This window comes from Prinia subflava, chromosome 5 (assembly GCF_021018805.1).
Source record: "Prinia subflava isolate CZ2003 ecotype Zambia chromosome 5, Cam_Psub_1.2, whole genome shotgun sequence".
Taxonomy (NCBI): Eukaryota; Metazoa; Chordata; class Aves; order Passeriformes; family Cisticolidae; genus Prinia; species Prinia subflava.
In genome coordinates, this window is record NC_086251.1 from 27,556,289 (window position 1) to 27,579,133 (window position 22,845).

General features: G+C 35.6%; 1 protein-coding gene across 4 annotated transcripts in view; it reads right to left on the reverse strand.

The window, feature by feature from the left end:
* Positions 1-2,104: 2,104 nt before the first annotated feature.
* The window catches only part of UBR1 (ubiquitin protein ligase E3 component n-recognin 1), a 58,886-nt gene continuing 38,145 nt past the window's right edge, over positions 2,105-22,845 (reverse strand). For all 4 annotated transcript variants that reach the window (XM_063398625.1, XM_063398623.1, XM_063398624.1 and 1 more), the window contains exons 31-47: positions 22,287-22,380; positions 19,864-20,016; positions 19,339-19,436; positions 18,661-18,754; positions 17,078-17,226; positions 14,711-14,766; positions 14,303-14,399; positions 13,063-13,130; positions 12,081-12,231; positions 11,144-11,231; positions 10,313-10,446; positions 9,003-9,111; positions 6,814-6,870; positions 6,253-6,330; positions 5,466-5,636; positions 5,171-5,272; positions 2,105-4,723 (exon numbers count right to left, since the gene is read on the reverse strand). In XM_063398625.1, coding sequence (XP_063254695.1) covers positions 4,582-4,723; positions 5,171-5,272; positions 5,466-5,636; positions 6,253-6,330; positions 6,814-6,870; positions 9,003-9,111; positions 10,313-10,446; positions 11,144-11,231; positions 12,081-12,231; positions 13,063-13,130; positions 14,303-14,399; positions 14,711-14,766; positions 17,078-17,226; positions 18,661-18,754; positions 19,339-19,436; positions 19,864-20,016; positions 22,287-22,380 — 1,841 coding nt within the window. In that variant the 3' untranslated portion in view covers positions 2,105-4,581. The remainder of the gene's footprint in view (positions 4,724-5,170; positions 5,273-5,465; positions 5,637-6,252; positions 6,331-6,813; positions 6,871-9,002; positions 9,112-10,312; positions 10,447-11,143; positions 11,232-12,080; positions 12,232-13,062; positions 13,131-14,302; positions 14,400-14,710; positions 14,767-17,077; positions 17,227-18,660; positions 18,755-19,338; positions 19,437-19,863; positions 20,017-22,286; positions 22,381-22,845) is intronic.

The following is a 22,845-nucleotide window of genomic DNA, read 5'->3' on the forward strand; positions in this document are numbered from 1 at the left end:
ACTAACTCTGGTAGCAGCACAGACTCCACCTTTTAATTCTCTGTAATTTATAAATGACAGAGATGGCATTAGTGAGCCAAGCCTTTAAGCCGAGGCATCTGCTCAGATACAGAAATAAATATGATTTGGGGGACACTTATCCTATTTGTTACTAATGCCTAATCCGCCAGAATTTATAACAATAATGCAAATTCCAGAGCAAGAAACCCACCTATGTATAAAACTATTTCATTATCAAGTTCTTAACTTAAAAAAGAGAATAAACACTGTAATGTTGAGTTTCTGGTGAAGGCACTATGAGAGTTTCTTTAGAAATTGCATGTACAATGCTCTTTCTTTAAAGTTTCCTTACTGCCACTGAAAACACTTGCTCTATGTTGTTATCCCAGAGAAAAAACAGTAAGAAATATAAACATGCAGCACTTTTAGGATTTTGTTAAAATTAACATAGTTCAAGCAGGAACTCTAGTACCTAGGGATGAGCATCTCAATTCTTGTACCCAAAGAGGCAAAAATTACATTTCAGGCACAATTAAGGAGGAGATGTAAGGTTCTGCAGTCTGCTGAAAAGGACTAACCACACACCTTCACAAATACAGCAAGGACTTCAAATAATCATGAAATACAAAGCCCTCACTTAGTGCTGCACAACATTTTGGTGCAGCTCAAGCATGAAGCCTGGAAACCTCCTAAAATTAAATCTGATGGACTGTTAAGTTGTTTGACAATTTGTACTCACACAGCACAAACTATACTCCTTTTCTTGACACTGATCTCATGAATAATAGTCAGACAGCAATAAGGAAAGTCACATCTCACTTTAATGTCTCATGTTTAACTCTGTACGTGGTCTCTTACTCACCATTATACAAAATCATGTATATATCACCTCTTGGGATTTCAGCTTGCTCTCCTTCAATGCAAATTTCCTTTACATAGCTTCACTTTCATTTATGATTTCAACTGTACTGAATGCAACTTCAGAGAAATGTAGCTAGGATTAGAAATAACTAGATTTGAGACATATGTAAGGATGTGAATTTCCATTATCAGCCATTTTTTTCCTGTATCAACCTTCCAATTTAGCCTACCTGCAAAATACTGATAAAAACAGAGAAGAGATTGCTCCACAGATATAAAACAACTTCTATTTTTGATAAAGTATTTTTGAACACTTTGTCAAGTAATAGGAGTAACAACTTAGATGTTGTATTATTAATCTGACTAGTTTACACTGGAGATTATTCTAAGTTGTCTAGAAAATAAAATGGATTTCAACCATGATGCAAAGCAGTAATAGTGAAAATACTCTATGTAACTTTGTACATTGAGATTTTTATCACACAAGAAATAGTGCTGTGGCTTCTTTTCTTTTTTCCCTTAATTAACAGGATTCTTGTTCTCATTTTCTTCAGAACATTTTTGCTACTAGACTTCAATCTATCTGCCTCTACCCTTTACCTTTTCAGGAATCAGTTCTTAAAAACCATTTACCAAGAATATGCATAAAGAGAAACATCAAGATCCAAATGATGCCGAAGCTTTAACAAAGCAGCAAGGACATTATGACAACCAGCGGCCTGCAACATAAAAGAGGAAGAAGTACTGGCTATATCTATGTAAAAGATGTCTTGACTGTTTGCTTAGGTCTATAATAAACCACTTTTTTTTTTGATATGTATCAAACAGCACATTAGGCCAACACTAGACCAAGTTTCCCTTTCTAGAGGTTAAGTATCTGCCAAACAGTACAGCCATTTCTTTGAGAAGATACAAAACCAAAAATACTCAACTGTATCAGTTCCAGGGCATGTAAATATTAAATTCTGTACTTAAGATTTATTTTAGAAATTTAGGCAGACACTGCAGGAATTAGCATCTGTAAAATACTAGGATAAGTTTCAAGTGGAGTGTATCTTTACATAAGAAAAAGTCTGTTACCATTCCTTACAGTATGATCATGATAAAGCCTAGACATATAACTGATAGTTTACCAGCCATTTACCAGCTCTTCTCCTTTCATACACTGACAGGCATCACTATAACACACTTGTAAAATGAACTGTGAGGTGCCAAAGTGCCTTCAAATAAAAACTGAATAATCTATGAGAAGTTACTTTATTTCCTTTTTCTTTTTAAATATACATATACAAGATATTTTATTTCAAAAGCACAAGAACATTATACAAGTTTCAAATTTACATTTTTGCAGTTTAAGATACCAGTATGTGCATTATCAAATAACTTCTGTCAGCTTGGATGGAACAGAAATAAGTGGCATAAGCATCTTGCGGTCACTAAATACAGATTATACTCACAGTGAACAAAACTGCATAGTAATTTATGAAATGAAAGATGACCACACTAGTCAGTGAATGATACGGGAGCCCATTTCCTAAATTAGTATGTGGAAACATACAGAAAGATGCAACTTTTCTCTCCCACTTCTTTAGCTACAAAGAGATTTCCACAGCTTTAAAGGAGCTCACCTGCTCTTACCAGCTCCCGTCCTTGTATAGTACAGTTCAGACAGAAAATAAAATAAAGTGATCTCACTGCATATTGACTAATGGAAACTTTGTATCAGTGAAGTGCAAGATAACGGAAAGTTTTTGATAACTCAATACATCAATAGCTGAGGGAAACAGTAAGAGAATACAGGTTTGGTATCAATGAGGCATTTGCCAGTCTTAATTCAATAGTTTTGTTGGTAAGCAGTGTTCTGATGACATAAAAATCACCACTGCATGCAAGTTTTCTTTACAACTGTTCTAAATTCAGTATGTGTTTCAAATATGTTTTAGAGAAGGCTAACAGAATTAATGTTTGTCTTTATAGAGTTTAATATTCAGGTTTCAAATCTGACAGAATCAAAATAAGGAAAATGGCTTAATTTCAAGAAACAGAATTGCTGGAAAACATACCAAAGCCAACTTTTTATATCACTGGGGAAGGATTACAGCAAAAGTTTTTAAAAAGTATTTGAAACCAGAACAATGTTTGAGATCATTGGTATTTTAGATTAGTTATGGTGCTGTTCAATGCACTCATACATACATACTCAAAAAAAAATTTTAAAAATCCCAGAAGAACGGTATCTAAATTTAAATCATTAATTGTCATTTTACTGTCTCTCATGTAATTGTGGGAAAACAAAACAAAAAATCATACAAATACACATTCAGACATTAATTTGAAACCCTCCCCTTGAAAGTCTTATTAAAATGGCACAAAAGAATCCAAATGGCAAAAAAGCAAGGGAATTGAGGGTAGTGACAACTTCAAACTTTCACATGGAAATGGCATCTCCTGGGAAAGAGCTTTTACCCATCACATTACAAATTCTCTCATGTATATTATGGCTGAAATTCAGAAAACAGAACAACGCACATTTAGAACAGAAGCACAATCACATATCAGTGAGAGAGAGTTCAATCACAATGTGCTATTAACTACTGAGGGGTAAAGAGACAGACTTAGCCACCTTTTCTTCCCTTTTCTTCTCTACCTGCCATTGCTCCACTGAATATGCCTCTGAGAACACACCATTTTATTTATGCAGACTCCAAAATATGCTCCAAACAATAGAGACACAGGATGATGAGTGGAAAATCCTTCAGCTATCCTTCAGGGCAAACTTATTTTTGATTCTAAAACTTACTGCTTTTGGGCCTTGACTTTAGTCCAGTGACAGCTTTGAACACCGTTTACTTTACTGGAGTCTCTGGCACCTGTACAGCTTACAGAGCTACACTACAACTCCCTACCTGCAGTTTTTCACTTTTGATTCTTGGGGCAGGTCTCAGAAGACAAACTGTAAAGGAAGTAAAACTAACCACAACCTAAGCAAATGGTGAAGCCCCAGACCTCTTACGGTATACATTAATGGAGGATAAAATCCTTAGATAAAGTGCAGTTCTGGCAATGCAAAAAGCACAGACTTAATTTTTGATGAAACAAGCAAGATGGTAATCTCCCCATGCACCTTCTATCCCACACTTCTCATTTAAAGAATTCATCAATGAAAAATCTTCATTAAATCCCAAGATATATCTGAATGCAAGCTTTTTCTGTAAAATTTATTCTTTATTGTACCTGTTGCTGCAGGTGACTAAAGACCTGGCACCACTTCCACTCCAATATTGTCTCGATCTATTTAAAGCTTCACTAAGCTTGGGAAAAGAACCCAAGAAAAAAGTAAAGGAGGCTTTTCCTTGGCAACACCATTTAGATAAGTTCTCAAGGCATGGAAGAGACAAATGTGGTGTGTGCTCTGAAACACAGCATTTGGGAACTGTCCTCACGAAGACACGTGAAAATTTAGACTTCTGAAAAAAATGGAAATATTTCTGCATCAGTAATAATTATAGAATGTGGTTTTCCCTTTTTTGGAAAGAAAAAAAGAGGAAAATATATGATATGAGTTTCTCTTTTAATGCATCAGTGATACAGCCAACCTAGTGAATCCATCAGTTAATTGTCTGAACTACAGAAACCACTTGAGTAAATTTTTTACTGCCACCCTCCTTTCCTTTTCCAAAGCACTGCCACAGGTAAGAGTTTTCATTAAACTCAAGAGACTCAGAGCAGTTGCCAGTTGAATCCGAAGAAGACCTGATTTGTTTCTTGGCTCCTGGCAATCTCCTCTATGATGCAGTGCTGCTGCCACAGCAGATGGAGCTTCCGGTAACGCTCCTGACATAAGTGCAGGGGATTGCCTCTTCTTCAGAGAAGAAAAGAGAATAACCAGTTAGCATATCAGAATAGCAACTGTTAAACTGTCCAATTAACAGGCTACCATTAACACTAGACTAATTAAATACTAATTAAATTCCAACATGTCTATTGGAAATGTAAGAACAACTCTACTAGTGACAAGCAGTGACTGCCACTTCTGTGATGACATTTCAAAAATGGTAGTTCTCACATGTTTCTGATGAAATGCATACAAAGCATTCTCGAGAAAAGAGAGCAAGCTTAACAGTACCAAAGAAGTGTTTTTTCTCATTATAAACTACTCATTCCTGACTGCAAACTGCCAGCAGTTCCCCAGGTCAAGACACACATTACATACAGTGCTGGACACATTACCCAGAATGTGTTGTCCAGTTCAGTATAAGAAAGAAAGAGATATAAAAATGGAAAGGTAGGAAGTCAAGCATATACTTACTTTAAACCTGGATCTGTTTCTCCATATTCATCCAAGTAGGGCGCAGGATATAAGCAGCCCCTGGTTTTACCTTCAATGAGGACAACTTTGCATTCCCTGATTCTTAAAGAGAAGAATAGCTACATTTAAAATACAACTCCAAGCAGGCTCTTCCCTTTTTGGTGAGCTATAGTTTATGTCCAAGTAATGTTTCTTTATCTCAGACAAAAAGAATCAAATACTTTGACAAGGTTGTAAATTCTGTCCTTCTCATATTTCCCTTTATTCTTTAACACATTGAATTCTGGCTACTTACTTGAGAAACATGCAGACTCCAGCTCCACACTGAAGAGCATGAGAAGTACAGGCTCCCAGCTCCTCCCCATTCACCAGTTCCTGACAGCAAGTATTCTGGGAACACAGCATTGCCCCACAGAATAAACACAACACTGGGTGTTTTTGTTCATCGTCAGAAGACCGTGGGCATCTGTAAGAAGTGTAACCAAATGTCAACTAAGGTTAATGTTCCTTAAAAACACAAAAAAAAGAGACCTATCCAACCAGTTAAAAAACCCAAATCACAGTCAAACAAAAATCTAAGACATAGCATGTCACAATCTTTTCATGTATCTGCCTCCTTATGTTGTATTTTCACCCTGCTTGAAAAGATTTATCTGCAAGATATCTGCTCTGAGTAGGAGGTTGAACTAGGTGATCAACACAAGTCCCTTCTGACCTCAATTATCCTATGATTCACTCTTCTTGGCATAAACAGTGCCATCACCTGGGCTTGTTGCAAAAATAATTTTCAGGCTTATAGCCAAACCAAATGCACATTGCAAAGGAGAAAAATGACCAGCAGACTAAGCAATAAAAATTTTATATGCTATCTTATCAAACATAAGTGGCTTCACTTAGCAAGCTGTTGTGTTTCACATTTAAAATGAACAGGTGCTAGTATTGGTCAGTATAATCGTAACAATGCTTTCACTTCAAATTAATTTCTGTATTCTTTCAATATCAGTTACAGTAACTGCAAGAATACAAAATTCACTAGAAGTGACAAAACACCTAACAACACAACTAAATATGCCACATCTTACCTAAACTGAGAGGCTTGGTTCAGAAGGCAACTGTAGTCTTCAGGAAGCTCTATTAAATGATTTCTTTTCCTAGGATATCTGGGTAAGTAGAATAGAACTATTATGAGAATAATAAAGATCAAAGTAAACAATGGAATAAATAACCACAAATCCCTGCTAAGCTTTTGGTCATTTCTGCAGAAATCTACAATTCTAGAGCAATTCTTCAGTCTTGGGATCCCAAGTGAGATGTTTCACATGAGAGCTTCAACATTCCTACATTCCAGCAAAGGTGTTGAACTTGAATTTCACATATAACCTACATGCATGAAAACATTTCAGTTATTTCAGTTAGCTTCAGCTCTTTCCTAGAGCAGGACAGATTACTTGTCTAACAATGTTGTACAATCTCAATGAAGAGTCACTGTATGAGGAATAATGAACAAGACATTTAAAGACAAATATACTTCTAATAGCACAGAAGAAGGAATAAAACACAAAGTCTCTAACTTGCCCACAACAAGCACTTCATTCTTTTGAGTGTTTTACGTCAAAACCAGAAGAAAACAACAATAAGCTTACCTTATTGCAATGCTTTTCCATTTCAAACAAGTTAACACCACTGGATCAGCACACCACCTATTTCAAACAAACATTTGCAGATGACTGCATTTGATAAAAATATATATTTAGGTACATTCAACAAAACTAGTAAGTGATAAGCAAACACAAAACACTGATAAAAGCATTGATAGTTCTACCTAAAACTTTGCAAGGCAAAACAGGGGTGTTTTTTTATAGTTTTCTTCAGGAGACTGCTTTAGGTTTGCATACAGGAGGAAAAACTTATGTGAAAAAACACTTAAAATTATCATAAAGCACATGAAAACACAAGATTTGCATAGTGTTAAAAAATGCAAGCAGTCTTCAGACATATTCAGCTTCTCAAAGTGGGCTACAATACACAGCACCTTTTGAAATACATGCGCTAAAAGACATAGCATAAATAAATAATGTATATTCTAATAGAAAAACTTGCTGTTTTTATTAAAAAAACATAACTTAATGGTATTTTGCTATGGTTTATTGCATGACGTGTGCTTGTTTAGAATGGCCAAATGTGTCTATCAAAACAGTGGCAGGCATTGGCCAGTTACTGAACAGAGAAACTGGTATGGTTAAGATGTCTTTGAAGTTATTTCTACGAAAAAAAAAAAGAGAAGAGAGAAAGAACTGCAGCAGATGGTCAATCTAGTATGCTTCATTTAACACATTTCTCAACAATCATCAAATTTAGTCTTCTCAAATAAGATTCTGTGAAAAAACATATGGGAACCTGCATGATGATTTGGCAACTGTTACTATTACGTTAAATATGCAGCCTCCTACTTGAAACGTCTTTTTCTGACTGGGAGCACTGTAACTATTTGTTGATCCTGCTTCTAGTGATCTTTCCCAATATTCACAAGCACCATCTTACGTGTTCTCTTAGAAGCACTTCTATGTCTTTAAGCAAATGTGTAGGAACAAGTAAGACAAACTTATTTAATAATTTGCTTTACTTAGTAAAAATTAATCTATTAATTATAAGCAATAATATATACTACAAATAGAATTCATGATAACAAATCTGTATGTAGGTAACTGTTTAGGTCAGCTATATGGACTGTTGGAAATCAAAAGTCCAAAATGTCCCTAAATTCAAAAAATCCAGACAACAAAGGTTAAAACAGCTAGAGGTTTAAAAACCCAAGCAAACAACAATGCAATAAAAGCTAATGTGAGTCAGAGAATTCTGCCAAGAACTGGGAATAATTATTACTGTTACCAGGTGCTCAAATGGTCATGTTAAATACAGAGACATCCTCCAACATAATATAGCTAGTTTATTCTTCATTGGGGATGGGAGCTGGTGTGTCTGATTATTTAATTTGAGGTTTTGAATGCAGAATTTAACCATTTCTTTCTTTATTGCTAAAGAAAGAACATTTTCTTTACTGCTACTTTCACAAACTGAAAGAGGAGAAATTTAGGTTAGAAATTAGAAAGAAATTCTTTCCTTTGAAGATGGTAAGATACTGGAACAGGTGTCCCAAAGAAGTTGTGGATGCTTCAGCCCTGAAGTGTTAAAGGCCAGGTTGAGTAAGGCTTGCGGCAGCCTGGTTTAGTGGAAGGTGTCCCTGCCCACGGCAGGGGGGTTGGACACAGATGATCTTTAAGGACTGTCCCAACCCTGTCACATTCTGATTCCATGACTGCACATGGCAATGTATGTAACGCTCAAACCATTCCTTTTAAACATTAAGCCAATACCAACATCCACCAATCTATTTTACAAATGCTGAAAAGAAATCATACAACACTTCACCCTGCCAGCTTCTACATGTATGCTTTCTACATTCTCATTTTATATCTCATGTATATTTATCTTGTGTTATCAGCACTTTTGCTGTAGACAGCCTAAAAATAGGCAAATGAACACAGAGTGGCATATCAAACAAGCAAAGGTTTAAAATAACTTCTGTCTGTATGATTTCATATGGGTCTGCAAGCACCAGTTCCTTAAACTATAATTCTTTAATATTAGAATTATCATAAAATAGAGTGCTTTATGTTTTCGAAGTGCTTTAAGAGATTCAGTGTACCTGTGCAAAATGTTTAGAACTTCAGTATGAATTTGAGCTCAGTCATTTATTATCAATTTTGATACAGAATTCCCAGAACAGAAGAACACAACAGAAGAACATGGCCTGTCCGGTCCCAGATCGTACCTTTGAAGCAGTGGATTTACTGTGTCCCAGTATTCACGGAAGAGCAGGAACAAATTTGTAGGTAGAGAGAGGTAACTACAAAGTGCCTTGAATTGCCCTTCTTCAGAAACTGCAAAAGAAGACATGAACAACTGCTTAAGTGTTTCAGCACTGCTGAATAATTCACTCAAAACTAAAAATCTCCCGATCCCTGTTCCATTTAATAGTCTGTATCCTACAGCTTTAGCATAGATCCCATATAGTACAACTGGAGATTATTCTACCAACTTAATCAGACCTATAATAATTGGATTAGCTGAGGATCTGTTTAAACAAATTTGATATATATATTATTACGTATTTTTTAATGCATAAGTTACTGTAAAAACAGAATTGCTTGCTTAAATTACTACATAATATGTAACTCAAGTACAATAGGTTTCTGTACTTGCATTTTAGTTTGTCACTATCCTTACGATAGCCCTCAATTATATTAAATTTTGCTGTAATCAAGTCAGTGCTAATATTACATAAAATGGGGTGAATTTTATGGTTTGCTGGGTGGTCATTTATTGTCTCTGCTAAAGAAAATTACATTGTTGGTTCACCAGAAAGACTCCTCCCTACAGAATCAAAGATCCAGACTTCTGGTAAGGATAACAGCATATTCCAAAGTCCAGAGATTTTGACTTGTATATCATAATAAATTCAAACTTAGTTGACAGTTTGTATAAATCAATTTTGTGGTTTTGTTGTTATATATTATGCATGTTCTATTGTGTCTTAGTTCATCATAAAAATTATTGTCCTTCTTTCCAAATAGTTGATGATTCTGTGTTTCACTGCATTTTGACACATGACAAAATATTTATTTTTGGGGTTAGTATCACTAATGCATTAGGATACTTCAAGGAAGAGGCTTAAGTTTTATAATGCGCTTTGTATCAATTTGGCTTCATTTTCCTCAATCCCTGTATCTTTAGCATTTACCAACATTAGCACTACACAAAACCACAGAGGTTTTAAAATATATTTCAGGTAATTTCTCAGGTAATGAAACCTAAATTCCTGAAATTATCCTTAAACTGCTGAATTTTTATCAACAAGTACTTACTATGAATACATCAGTGATAATTCACATATACTCAGAAGTAATGCTCTTCTATGCAAAAGACAACTCAGCTTCACATGCCTGTCCCTTCCTTTACAAATTAGTAATTCCTTTACTTTCCAAGTCTTACTTTCATGTATTGATTATTTTTAAGTTACTGTGAATATTTAAAAATTCTTTCAAGACAAAGAAGGTCATACATTTGGTTTCTTGTATTTACCTTGTAGTAGTTCCTCAGGTGGAGAAACTCCCAGCAAATAATGAAAAAATAAAGCAGCACAACGAAGGTAAGGCATGATGCCTTTTTTAACACAATCCCACACAAGCCAGCCTGGAATATCCTGACTAAAACAACTGTAAAAGCACAAATGAGAAATAGCTGCAGTAGTTCATGGTGCAAATCATTCTAGCACAATCACATTTTGGCTAGCATTGCTAAAATGGTAGCTGTGTAGAAGCAATCCTCATGTACCCTAAATTCTGTGAAACACAGCCACAAGCACTCAACTTCCAACTTCCCCTTTGCTCAAGGAATGAGCACTGAGTTCATGAACCACACTTGTATTAAATCTTCTACACTTGTATTAAATTAAACTCGACAGCTGTACCTGTCAGAAAAGTCTGAAAAATGGGCACTACAACTCAAATAAGCAACAATGTTCAGCTTTACGCTTATCCCCCATTTGAAGCAGGACCATTCCCTTCTTTCTCGATTCTATTTATAACACAAGAGATCTAAACCATAATAATCAAAACAAAAAAAAAAATAAATACTGCAGTTGGATGTACTTCTCTCCACAATGGATACAGGTATTTTTTCACCCTCAGGCTAATGATTTCCTCTGCTGTTCACAAAAAGTAGCCACTTTAACTAAAAGCATTTCTTTCACCGGTTTCAGTGCTCAGGAGCATGGGAAGAAAGCACAAGGCACTGTGCCAACTCCCCATACAAAATGAGTAGTTTTTTTCCTGTCTTCTGTGTTGTCCTGGTTAATCCTGTGGATTGCTGTTTTCCAGGAAAATGTAACACTACAACTGAGCTGCTACTCACCCACTGGTGTACTGGCAAACCTCTCTGCAGAAAGACTGTGCAGACTGTGCCTCCTCACTGTTGTCAGATGAGTGAGCAGAAGGGGATTCTGCACACAAAAAGATGAATCCACTGTAAATGCACTCCATCCTGACACACTTCTCTTTGACAAATACAAAAACCTTCTTATTATTATTCAATTGCATTACAGAATTAATTCCACTTTCATTTGCTTAATTCTTTTTCACTTGCTATTTTCTGTCTTTAAAATGTTCTCCTAAGGCTGAATGCTGTAAGAAAGAATCAGGACTCTCATTGCTTATCCTCATTTCAAAACTGCTTCCTTCCCTTGAACTTTTGAAGTTGTCCTACGCAGATTAAGCTACAGGAATTTTTAAAAACATCTATATATATTTTTAAATTCCTATCTGAATTCTTACACTGAAGAAAAAATGAAGTACTAGCTAGAAAGTCTATAGGCTACTGGTAATTTTTAACAATGTTATGAAATAGAAAAATTAAATTCTCTCTTATCAGTTTACAAGCTTCTGTATTTCAGATTTGGGTATTTATTAAGTTGAAGGATAAAGAAAATTTTATTTCCCAAATCCATATTGATTATCACTGTGCAGCTCAGTGATGCTAGCAGAACTTGATTCTCCTCCAAGGAGTGAAGAAGGGAAAGTCACCCCTCTGAAATGACTGATTGGAGCAAGTACTGGTGTATCAATAACTATTTTGTTTTCTTAGCCTAAGCGCACAGAAGTGATGTAATAAAATGCTCTGAACTTGATGCAGCACTATTTAATTTTTACCAGAAAATAGTTATTACTACCTAGGCCTAAATGTCACTCATTATGAGGATCCTTATACCTGGAAGACACTAATGGTATCAAACCATTATTTTTAAGAAACTGTGCAAAAATGCCAGAAAAATGCAACGCAAATACACACCTACCTGTTGCTGAAGAGATGACAATTTGCATTATGTGTGCCAGTGTTGTCAGGTGGAAGAGGTAGAGGTGGTTATAGGCTGAACTAACTGATGAAGGTTGCAAGTCTACAGCATCTTCCCAGTATAAAGATGGAAAGGATAACACAGCTCCCACCTACAGTGAAAAGGAAGAGGCAAATATTAAAGTGCCAAAAATTTGGTAATACATAAGAGGATAGCAATTATACTCTTACCACACAATTGTATTTTATTTCTGTAGTCTGAGTATGTTAATCTATCTTGATAGTTTTAATTCAAAGTGTAGCAAAAACTCACTGGAAAGTATTAGCCTTCTGTGCACTAGGGCACATAGGAAACTGAGAGAGTTGCATGGTAATTGCCACTTAAGTGATAAACTGTGCCCAGTTCCTAAAAAGCTAATTTCTGTTCTTTGACACAAGACAAAGCACACTGAAAAAAGTGGGAAATGAGACCAAGCATTGCACAGAAGGGCAGCCAGGGTATAACAGACTTTATTTGGTGAGTTTGGTTTTGTTGGATGTTTTCTGCTTGCTTGGGGTTTTTTAACAGCAGAAAAATCTGTAATACAGATTTGTATTCAGAGGCTAAGAAAAATACAGAAGGTCATGAGAGTCAGTATGAAGAAATCAGAAGGATGAGATACCAACTGAGACAAAGGGAAAAGTGAGGGAAAAAACCTGAGTGCATTTCTTATGTTTATTTTTTTATGCCTAGTACAATGGAAGTGGTAAAAAGAAGACTGAGATTGTAAGAATGAAATTTAACATGAACAACACAGCAAAGACTTGAAAGTTAGCAGAACTAAAGTAAACCTATATAGCAGCCATATGTAATCATTTGATTATTGCTCATGTATAATCATTTGACTCATGCAAGTGAACAGATACTATTTACAGAGTACAGCACACAAAAATTTATGCTCAAAAGGAAGTATTAATATGAAGATTAAAATGAACCTGCTTACCAAAACGTGGAACATATCTACTTCTAAGAGTGATGGAGTGTCCTCTCCTTTAAAGTTTGGTAGGAGAACTACAAAATAAACATATCAGTTATATGTTTAGCATGTATTTTGTTCTTTTGGATTGAACTGTAGTATCAGAATCTGATTTTAGAGCCTCTATCATTTCTGTGTTTTCATCAAACAAAGGTCCAGATCGCTAACATAAGGATTTACCTAATTAACTGCTTACCACTGATTTAATTAATTGTGCATGTTTAGCAAACAGCTGACAAATTTAATTAATGTATCTTCCAAATTCTGAGACATACACCTTTATTTCTCCAGCTCTAATAAATCACACACAGTGTTAAGGGTGGAGGTCCTTAGGCACCTCACCACTAGATGCCTCATAACCTCACCCAACACAAATACCTAAGAACCACACCCAGGAGACTGAGCTAATGGAAAGCAAATCAGAGAGTGGGATTCACAAAGGCCACCATACTAACCCAATCAATAAGAAACATGAGGGAAGCTACATGCCTCAAACTAGCTCTTCCTGAGACTGAAATACCTTAGCTACCTTCAAGCCGCCTTTTGAAAGTACTGAAAGTCAGAATTATAGAATGGTTTGCACTGAAAGGGAACTTAAAGATCATCATCCAGTTCCAACTCCCCAGCCAAAGGCAGGAATGTGACTCACTACAGCAGGCCACTCACAGCTCCATCCAATCTGTCCTTTAACACTTCCAGGGATGGGGCAACCACAACTTCTTTGAACAGCCTGAACAACAGTTTCAGTTCCCCATCACCCTCACAGTACAGAATTTCTAATAGTTAATCTAAACCTATTCTTTTTCAGTTTAAAACCATTCCCCTTTGTCCTGCCTCTATCTCTCTCCTCTTTATAAGCCCTTCTAGGATACTGGAAAACTACAGTGAAGCCTTCCCACAGCCTTCTCTTCTCATGCTGAGAAGATGAGGTGTCACAATTAAGAAATACCTATTCTGTAGCTTTATTCACCTGTTTAGAAGAGAATTCGAGTAATTCTGAACACTGCCAGAAACACTTGGTACCCAACTGTTCCAGAGTACCTGTAGGTCTGGGTAATCTGGGGTGAGTTCAATCTACACCCCTTGATCTCAGGCAACTGAAAAGTGAGCACTGTTGTCCTTTGCTTCTGTGCTGGGTTTACCTGTGTGCCACTTTGGAATAGAGATGTAGTAACACAAAAGGTAGTAAATAAAAGGAACACAGTACCTCCTAGAAGACGAATCAGATGTTTCTGAATCAGGACCTGTGGGGATGTTGTTCTCTGAGCAGCTGCAAACTGCACTAATGCTTTAAGGCCACTGTGCTAGAGCGCAAGAGAAAATGGTTGAATGGGAAAAAAGGCTAAATATAATAGTGATATAGAACTGTAAAAAGACATCTACTTCTACATAAACATAAAAGACATTTATAGATTAATTTAATATGAACATCCATATATAAAGCAGACATATTATTCTTTCAAAGTGCTCTTTATGCTATGAATCCAAACACTGAGAGATATCCCTCAACAGAGAATGATCATGATGTTAGCAGTTTCGACAGGTTTACAGATGCATGTATATTATAAATAAACTTTTTTGTTCAAAATATATTGCACATCTTACTCATCCATACCTGTCTATTTTGTAGAGATCCAAATAAAGGCTTGCCCTCTGTTTCCAAGAGGTTTTCTTAAAATTAAACAGAAAAAATTATGTTGCTTTTATACACAACCTAATATTAATTTATTCTTAGTATATACACTCCTTTCTAAAGCTCAACTTGTTGTAAGAGAATTCTCTTGGAAAAAAAAAAATCTATCTTAATTGGCACTGATAATTTCCAAGACAAATTATTGGAGTAAGCTTTTTCAAAATTTTCCATTTTCAGTCCTTGCTAACTAAGGATCTAAAGAAACGCTACTTCACATGAATGATGATTAAAACATTCATTCTACAGATTCAGGTTTATTTTCAGTTACTCTTATGCAATTCTCAAAAACATCAAGTTACATTTACAGAGATGCTATGCAACCATTAAGGGGCTGAAATGGACCCTAAAGATCATCTAATTCCCACTCTTCTGCCAAGGGCAGGGACACTCTCACTAGACCACATTGCTCAAGGCCTCATCCAACCTGGCCTCAAACACTGCCAGGGTTGGGGCAGCCACAACTGGTCTTGGCAACCTGGCAAAATTTGCACTACTGCATTTGACTGCAGTTTAACAGAAATACTTTGAAAACAAAACTCCCAAGTTGAATACAGTTCACCTTTCCTCCCTGAATGTATCGGTTCTGAACAAATAATAAAGAAAGAATAAGCTGATAAGAAATCACATTAACTCAACTGAGTAAAAAGGTATCAATTCAAATGTTTTTGTACTTTAGTCACTTTTCAGAGATGAAACAGTACACTTGGAATTTTAAAATTTTATTTAATTGAGAGATTTTGGTTTGGAGGTTTTTTGTTGTGGGGTGTTGGTTTTGGTGGGGTTTTTCTTTTGAGTTTGTTTCTTTTTTCAGGAGTCTGGCTTTTGGCAATGATACCAACTCACATCCCTTGGGTCAATGATGCTTTGAACCTCCTCCAGATGTTTCTCTAAAGTTCCTTGTCTAGGCAGCTTGGCTACGTGTCCATTAAAAGGTTTTAATAATGCCCTATAACTAGACTCCAGACCAGCATACTCAAGCTATGCTGGCAGTTTTGCTTTACAATTTCACAGAAGTCTGCTCTATTTGCAAACAAAAATGAATCCAAGGAAGTGGTGTGGCCCAGGATAAGTCAAACTTTCACAGTGGTCCCTTTTGCTTTATACTCTTCTCCTCAAGAGTACCTGAATTTTCTTCTATTAACACAGGCCTTCAATATCACCCCTGGGATAACAGTTATTGCATTTATGCACTTGCTGGCAAACTCCTCCTTGACAGCCACCAATACCTTGTTTCCAACAAAACCTTGGTTCCAACAAAACCAACCTGCACATGATTAGGTACAGTAATGTTAATAATGTGGGTGGCTTCCAGTATTTTCTCAACCTATTTGACAATACAGAATCCATCACTAAAGATGCAATCAGTTCTGTGGATATTTCTGCCTTATCAGAATATTCCAAATCATCCTAAAAACCTTCTGATACTCCACTAGAGATTCAAGGTAGACTAAACTTGTACTTCAACAGCTTCACCAAGAAATACTTGGTGTAGTTGGAAAATCACCATGTATGGACACGTACAATTAGGTTCTCAATTCCTTCATCGTGCATTTTAGACCTAGAGCTTGCCTTTTTTCCTGCCTGGAAGCCTCTACAGATTTATCCAGAGCTTCATGTTTATTACACAAATTTAATTGTGTATGTAGTACAGAAATGAAATGAGATAAACAGGTACATTATCCCAAACAATGATAAAATTTTTCTGGTCATTTTTTTGCCTTCAGAGATTCATGGCAGAGAATGTTTGGTAGATTTTTTGGTGGGGTTTTTGTTTGTTTCTTTTTCTACCAGGTACCTATTTAGCAATTTCAGAATACAAGAGCCTTTCTTCTACAGATCCCATGAAAACTCTCTAAGAATACAGATCAAAACAAATAATGAGACGGGGAGTACTGTTTCGTAGCTATTGCATATTTAGCCCAGGAGATGCCTGCCAGTCAATGATCTCTGGCAGCCTGAAGATATTAATTGAACATGTTCAATGTTACAATTAGTAATGTGGAACGTGATCACTAACTGCTGTCTCAAATTAAACACAATGTTGGCATTCCAGACTGTATTTCATGAGCACCTATCTAAGGAAAAACATCCTATTATTTATATTGGTTTATAGATAATAATTCTGTTATTACATATGCAATTATATATAATTTACTTCGCTATGCTATTAAATATAGCTGGTACTTACGTAGAACTATTATTTGCACAACCACATTGTGTAAAGTGAAAACATCAAGCAACTGTAACAATTCAATTCATGAGAAGGAATAAACTGAACTAATGCTTTACCTATACACTGGATGGTAAAAGCACACGTGCTCCAGGTCATCATAGGAATGCGGGAATCAGCTTCATTTGGAGCAACTTTGAGCCCAACTCTGTAAATGGTGGTGGCAAAGAGAACAAGCATCTCCTTGATACTGCTTGAGTACTTGGCTCTGCAAAACCAAGACAAGAAAACTTCAGTCTAAATTATTAATAGTTTTAATTACTTACTGGTTAATCAATCACTAACAAAGTCTAAGTCCAAACCAGGACAGTTATTTATGAAAGAAATATTGAAAATAAAGACCCTTTGTCTGGAAGAGATGAAACAAACCCCTCATTTTCAGCAGTAAACAAGTACCTTGACAAAAAAGGCTTTACAAATTGAGAGATTAAGAGCTGCCAGGCTGGAAGTTATTACTTCTGTGTATTATATTGTAATTCACATTAGAAAAATGCAAACATTTCAAAGTAAAATAGAATGAAAATAAACATTATAAGAAACTGTAATTTTAAGTCTTGAAGTGAAAATAATAAGGTGCTAAAAATTGAAGACATTTCCAGTGTTTTTTTAAACATATTTTTTAGCATTTAAGCTCTTTTCAAATTACATTAGGTTAGCTTATGTAAATGCAATTTTGTGAAAGAAGTGTTTAGCAGTTTTAATGGCCTGTGGTTTTTTTCCTAAATCACAGATAGAACTTTCTAACAGAAATATATGACATTCCTGTTCTCTGTATCCTTGTGGACAAAACAATTGTACCACAAAATCTGGGGTTAAGCCAAGTTCATGCTTAAACAACATGGTTTAAGTTTGAACTACAGAATCCTGCCCACAAAGATCAGTTACCATGAAAAAATTTGATTCAACTTTCTGACAACAGAATATTTAATTTTTTTTTATAAATAAAAGATAGATTACTTTGTGGGTACTTTGCATAACTATGATGTCAGTCTGAAGTGGCAGAGTACTTACAGCATGATCTGTAAGTAAGATCATAAGAAGAACTAAGGGACAGCTGAGCTCACTTGACAAGTATCTACCCATTCATTCTGTTTTAGTGGCCAAGTGCTTTTGCCCACTGGAATTGGTCATGCTTAATGTTAATATTAGTGATGTGGAACATGATCACTAATTGCTGCCTCAAATTAAATCTAATGTTGGCTTTTAGTTTAATTTAGAATAGAAATAGAGACAACAGCCCAATTCCTCTAAGTGATCCACATTCCATCATCATGTCCAAAACCACCTGAAATCTATGCCCAAAACGGATGTGTAGCAGGAAAATTAAGGCAAACAGACAATAAATAACTCGCCTAGAGACACAGCAAGTAACCCAAATCACTGGAATTAAGGACTAGAAGATTCCAGACTTCTAGCTTTGTACCAAGAACATAAGAAGTACCAGATTGGATTTGACCAAAAGGTCTACCTAGCTCCTCACAGATTCAATATTCAGTGAATGCTTATGGAAAAGAATAAGTAAGCCCCTAGTCCAATAAACAAATCACATGCCTTTCCTTCAATACAAATTCTCAAGTATACCTAGGATATTGAAGGGAAAATTAATATAGTGCAGAGAACATTTATTTCCAGTAACACTTACGAGGACTGAACTCCAAAACTAAGGATGGAATGGAATTCCAAAGCTGAGTTCCCCGATCCCTTGCTGGTGAAAGGTGGAAGATTTTGTTTCTCTCCTTCCAGGAAAAAAAATGAATACATTCACATTAAAAGGCAAAAAAGCTGTTACAGTTTTTACAGCAGTTTAAAAAAAGGAGCGGTCTTTTTATTTGAAACTGATCTGAAAACAACTGCAAACACACCTCACCAGCCAGATTATATTCTATGATTCCTCCTTTAAGTCCCATCTGCCTCTATTCCCCAAAACAGTAGATTCTCTGTGCCTTCTGTGTCTAAATACTCATACCTATGTTCATTTTGTCCTTTATAAATTAGTTGCTCTGTTTTTTACTACCTCACAGCCCACACAAAAGTTTAATCAACCAGGAGCATTAGTCTGCTGGCATCCTCTCCAAGTGCACATAGTATTTTTTCTACAGGAAAGATGGAAATAATTTAGCAAAAGCCAAAAAGTGCCAGTGAGGGCACTGAAATCAAGACATCAACTCAGAAAGAGCAATAACTTTTATCCTCAGCTTTATTTGATACTGTCTTGATTAAGAACAAAATGTATTCTTTATTTGAAGTTTTCTGCTAGTACTAGTTAAAACATGTACTGACATATATCCCATAGAATAGCTTAAAAATTAAGATAACAAACCTTTAGCATTTTTCATGCTGTAGCCTGATATCCTGCCTGTGACGATCTCCAGCCACCTAGCTAGGGACAGGATTTGAGCTACTGCCTCTGCATCTTCACTGAAAACAAAAATAGAAAGCAGGTTTTACTTTAACACTCAAAGAACCACTTAAACTTAAAAGCAGAGGACACAATTAAATCCAAACACATTAACTCAGTATTTGCTTGGTTTTCCTGGCTTTAGAAATTTTGAGCAAACAGTATAAAATGGAGTGTAAACCTAAATACTAGGTCTACATGTTTCTCATTTGATTTCAGCTCCAAAGAATAGACAACCCAAAAATGTTTTATAAAAAATAAAAGACTTACTGCCAAAAGAAGTATATTTGGCTAAACAGTCAATAAGGACATATGCAGTATTTTATACAGACGAGAAAGCTCAAACCAAGTTTTCCTTCCAAAAATCTGAAAAGCTGACCAGCCTCAAAGCAGTATTTCTTTTTTTTTTTTTTTTTTAATTAGAGGTTATCCAATCTGGTATTTCACCTGTTTATTTTTTGAGCCTGCAATGGAACAATAGGAATCACAGTATTGCACAGAGATTTGCAAAGTGGACAAAGATACTCTCCGTTCTCCAAATCAAATATCTGTTCAACATGCAGACGTTGTCGGAAGTTCAGCTGTATTGCTTCAAAGTACCTACAACATGAAAAAGGAAATTACTAGAAAGTGGAATGGCTCAAATGCAACATGAACACAAAGGTTCAAAGTGGAATTATACAGCAAACACTTATCCAAGCCAACAAACAGTCTTTTCTATTGATTTCTAACTCTTCTACATGCTTGGATATGAATATAATAAAAACTTTGAGCATCACTGATGGCAAAATGATGGCAAGTTTTCCTTGCTTATAATAGCGTTATAAATTTCATTAAGATTTTGCAGATAAGCAGTCCCCACATTTTTCTACTCTTCCCTCTTATTTTCAATGTAATGAAACACTGTATCTAATGCCTCTCATATGCAACTCACTATAGTAAATTTGCAACAGGTATTGAATGTGTGGCGAGTTAATTTTAGGAAACACTACTGGTAACATTTCACAAACGATTAATCAGCTGTTCATTGCAATTACTAAGCCTCATGACCAGACAGTGGAACTACAGGCTTCTTTTAACAGGAAGAGAGAATAATATATATTAGAATATCATACTTTGAATGATTTTAAACTGAAAAGGAAGTAAGAAACAACTATGATCTTTTTACAGGTTTCATTATAATTTTTGCTCCCTCAGTGGATACAGTAAGCCTTCAAATTTCATTATTGTCTCATTGTTATTTATAGGAACAAAAGGATCAAACATTAAAATCATCTTCTCTGGATATAAACTCATTCCTAATGTTCAGATTGAGTATGGAGGATCTTAGAGAGAGATGTGAAATTATGTAACTTCTACACCAAGGTAATAACTAGAATTTTTTTTTTTTTTTTTTTTTTTTTGCTTTACACCACACATCTTAAATAAAATAAAATCCCATTTATGTGAGAAGAGAAAGTGTATGTGCAGGGGCATCTGCAGAAGTTCTAATGAAAAAAGAATATTTAGGGAAGTATTCTGTCATAAACAAAATCCCATACATTTATTTTCCCCACATTCACACAATGTTTTTGCAAGCAACTCCTCTTCCTCAAACATACAACTACAAGGATATTCCACTCATTTCAACAGCTTCTGTTCTAGAGGATTTGCAATGCTTTTAGGGCGCACACAGAAAGGTATGGCAAGCATAGTTTGGAGGAATATTAGTAAGTTAGAATTTTTCTTATGTAATAAATAAAAGACTTTACTTAAACCCTCTGTGTCATACCTATGTGAAGAGCCTGTTGTCCATTTTTTAATCCCATTAACCCATACAGTAAGTCATCTTTTCTTAAAAAGAGCAAGGGAACTGAGCTCCAATGTTGCACTACTTAGATCTACACAGATGTAGATGGATCTGCCAAGAGTAGATGCATAATACTCAAGGAACATACTTCTTTTCATTTTAAGCATGTACACCTATTTATTCTGTACTGTTTTACTGTAAAAAACAGCATTATATACACATCTAGAAAAGTGAAAAGTGAATGGTAAGCACTAGAAATTTAGTAAGATTTTTTAAAGTAAAATGGCACAAATATAAACAACAAACCTCAAGAGATTGTTTGTAACATACGTCACATGAAGAGCAGCTTGCAATTGCATGACCGAACTCTAACTGTTGATAATACTTCAGTGGGATTATTTATATTATTATTTCACACTGCTTCTATAGTTGAGACTTGCCAGACCTATGTGGAGTGAAATGTAGGATGACTGTATCCTACATGCTAGGAATCTTTGTCTTTTAATGTTAAGGTTGCATTCAAATCCAAAGCGCTTGGTCTAAATTGTGGATCCCCCAAAGAACAGAAATCCAATAAAGTCTATAGCAATTGCATTAATTCTTCACTCTTACTTTTCATTAAGAGTTTCTTCACTGATATGGGAAGGGTCACAAACAAATATTGGTAGATTTAACCATTCATATTCTTCATATTCTATTATAGATGCCACTCACTGGAATAGATCAGTTTCACCCTTCAAGTATTGACGTGGTGACAGACTTTCAGAGTATTGTTGCCAAAGTAAACCTACTCAACATCGTTTCTCATTCTTGACCAGTTTTACTCCATTGTTTATATTTGCATACATTAGTAAGTCCTTAGAGATTCTTCTCTGGGTCATAGAAGGCCCTAAAACTTTTGATGATCATCATCAAGTCAAAACATCCCTTGTTCCATATTTCATTTTTAGATGAGTGCAAAGAGGTTTGATCCCTTAATTAAATACCTGCTTACTGTACTTTGTTTGCAGTGTACCCTTAAGATGATTTGGAAAATAAATTAATAAAAAACCATTAAAAGGCAGCAGAGACACATCCTTACTTCTGCCAGCAGGCTGCATGCATTACATGACCACAACTCCCTGTGTGGGTCCCACAAGGTAAGTCAGGGTGCATGAAGAGAGGATCTAGTGTATCTAGAAACACATAGAAGAAAATTACTGAATAAACAGTAACGTAACTTCCTATCAGTATCAACAGAAATGAACAGCAATTTACACAGAACATGAACCTTCAGATCTCATTTTCCTACAGTTTGCACAGTCACATTAAAGCTCCACTTGGCTAACTTTCCCAGACCAATCATGCAGCACAGCAATAACAATGAGTACCCATTTATACTACTGAAGGTTTTCCATATAAAGAAAAAGATCTCAAAATTCAAATGGGTTAAAGAGAAAAAAGGGTGCTTCTGTACTGGAATAGATCTGTGGTTGGATTCACTGGCACTGAAGCTTTTAATGTCTTTCTTACTTTATTTTAAAATGAAAATGAAACTACTAAGGACAAGTAGGATGCATAGTTTCTCCAACTAATCCTGTATTTTCAAACCACTGACACAAAAAGCACTGCTGAATAACAAAAATCAAGTCTGTCTTTTT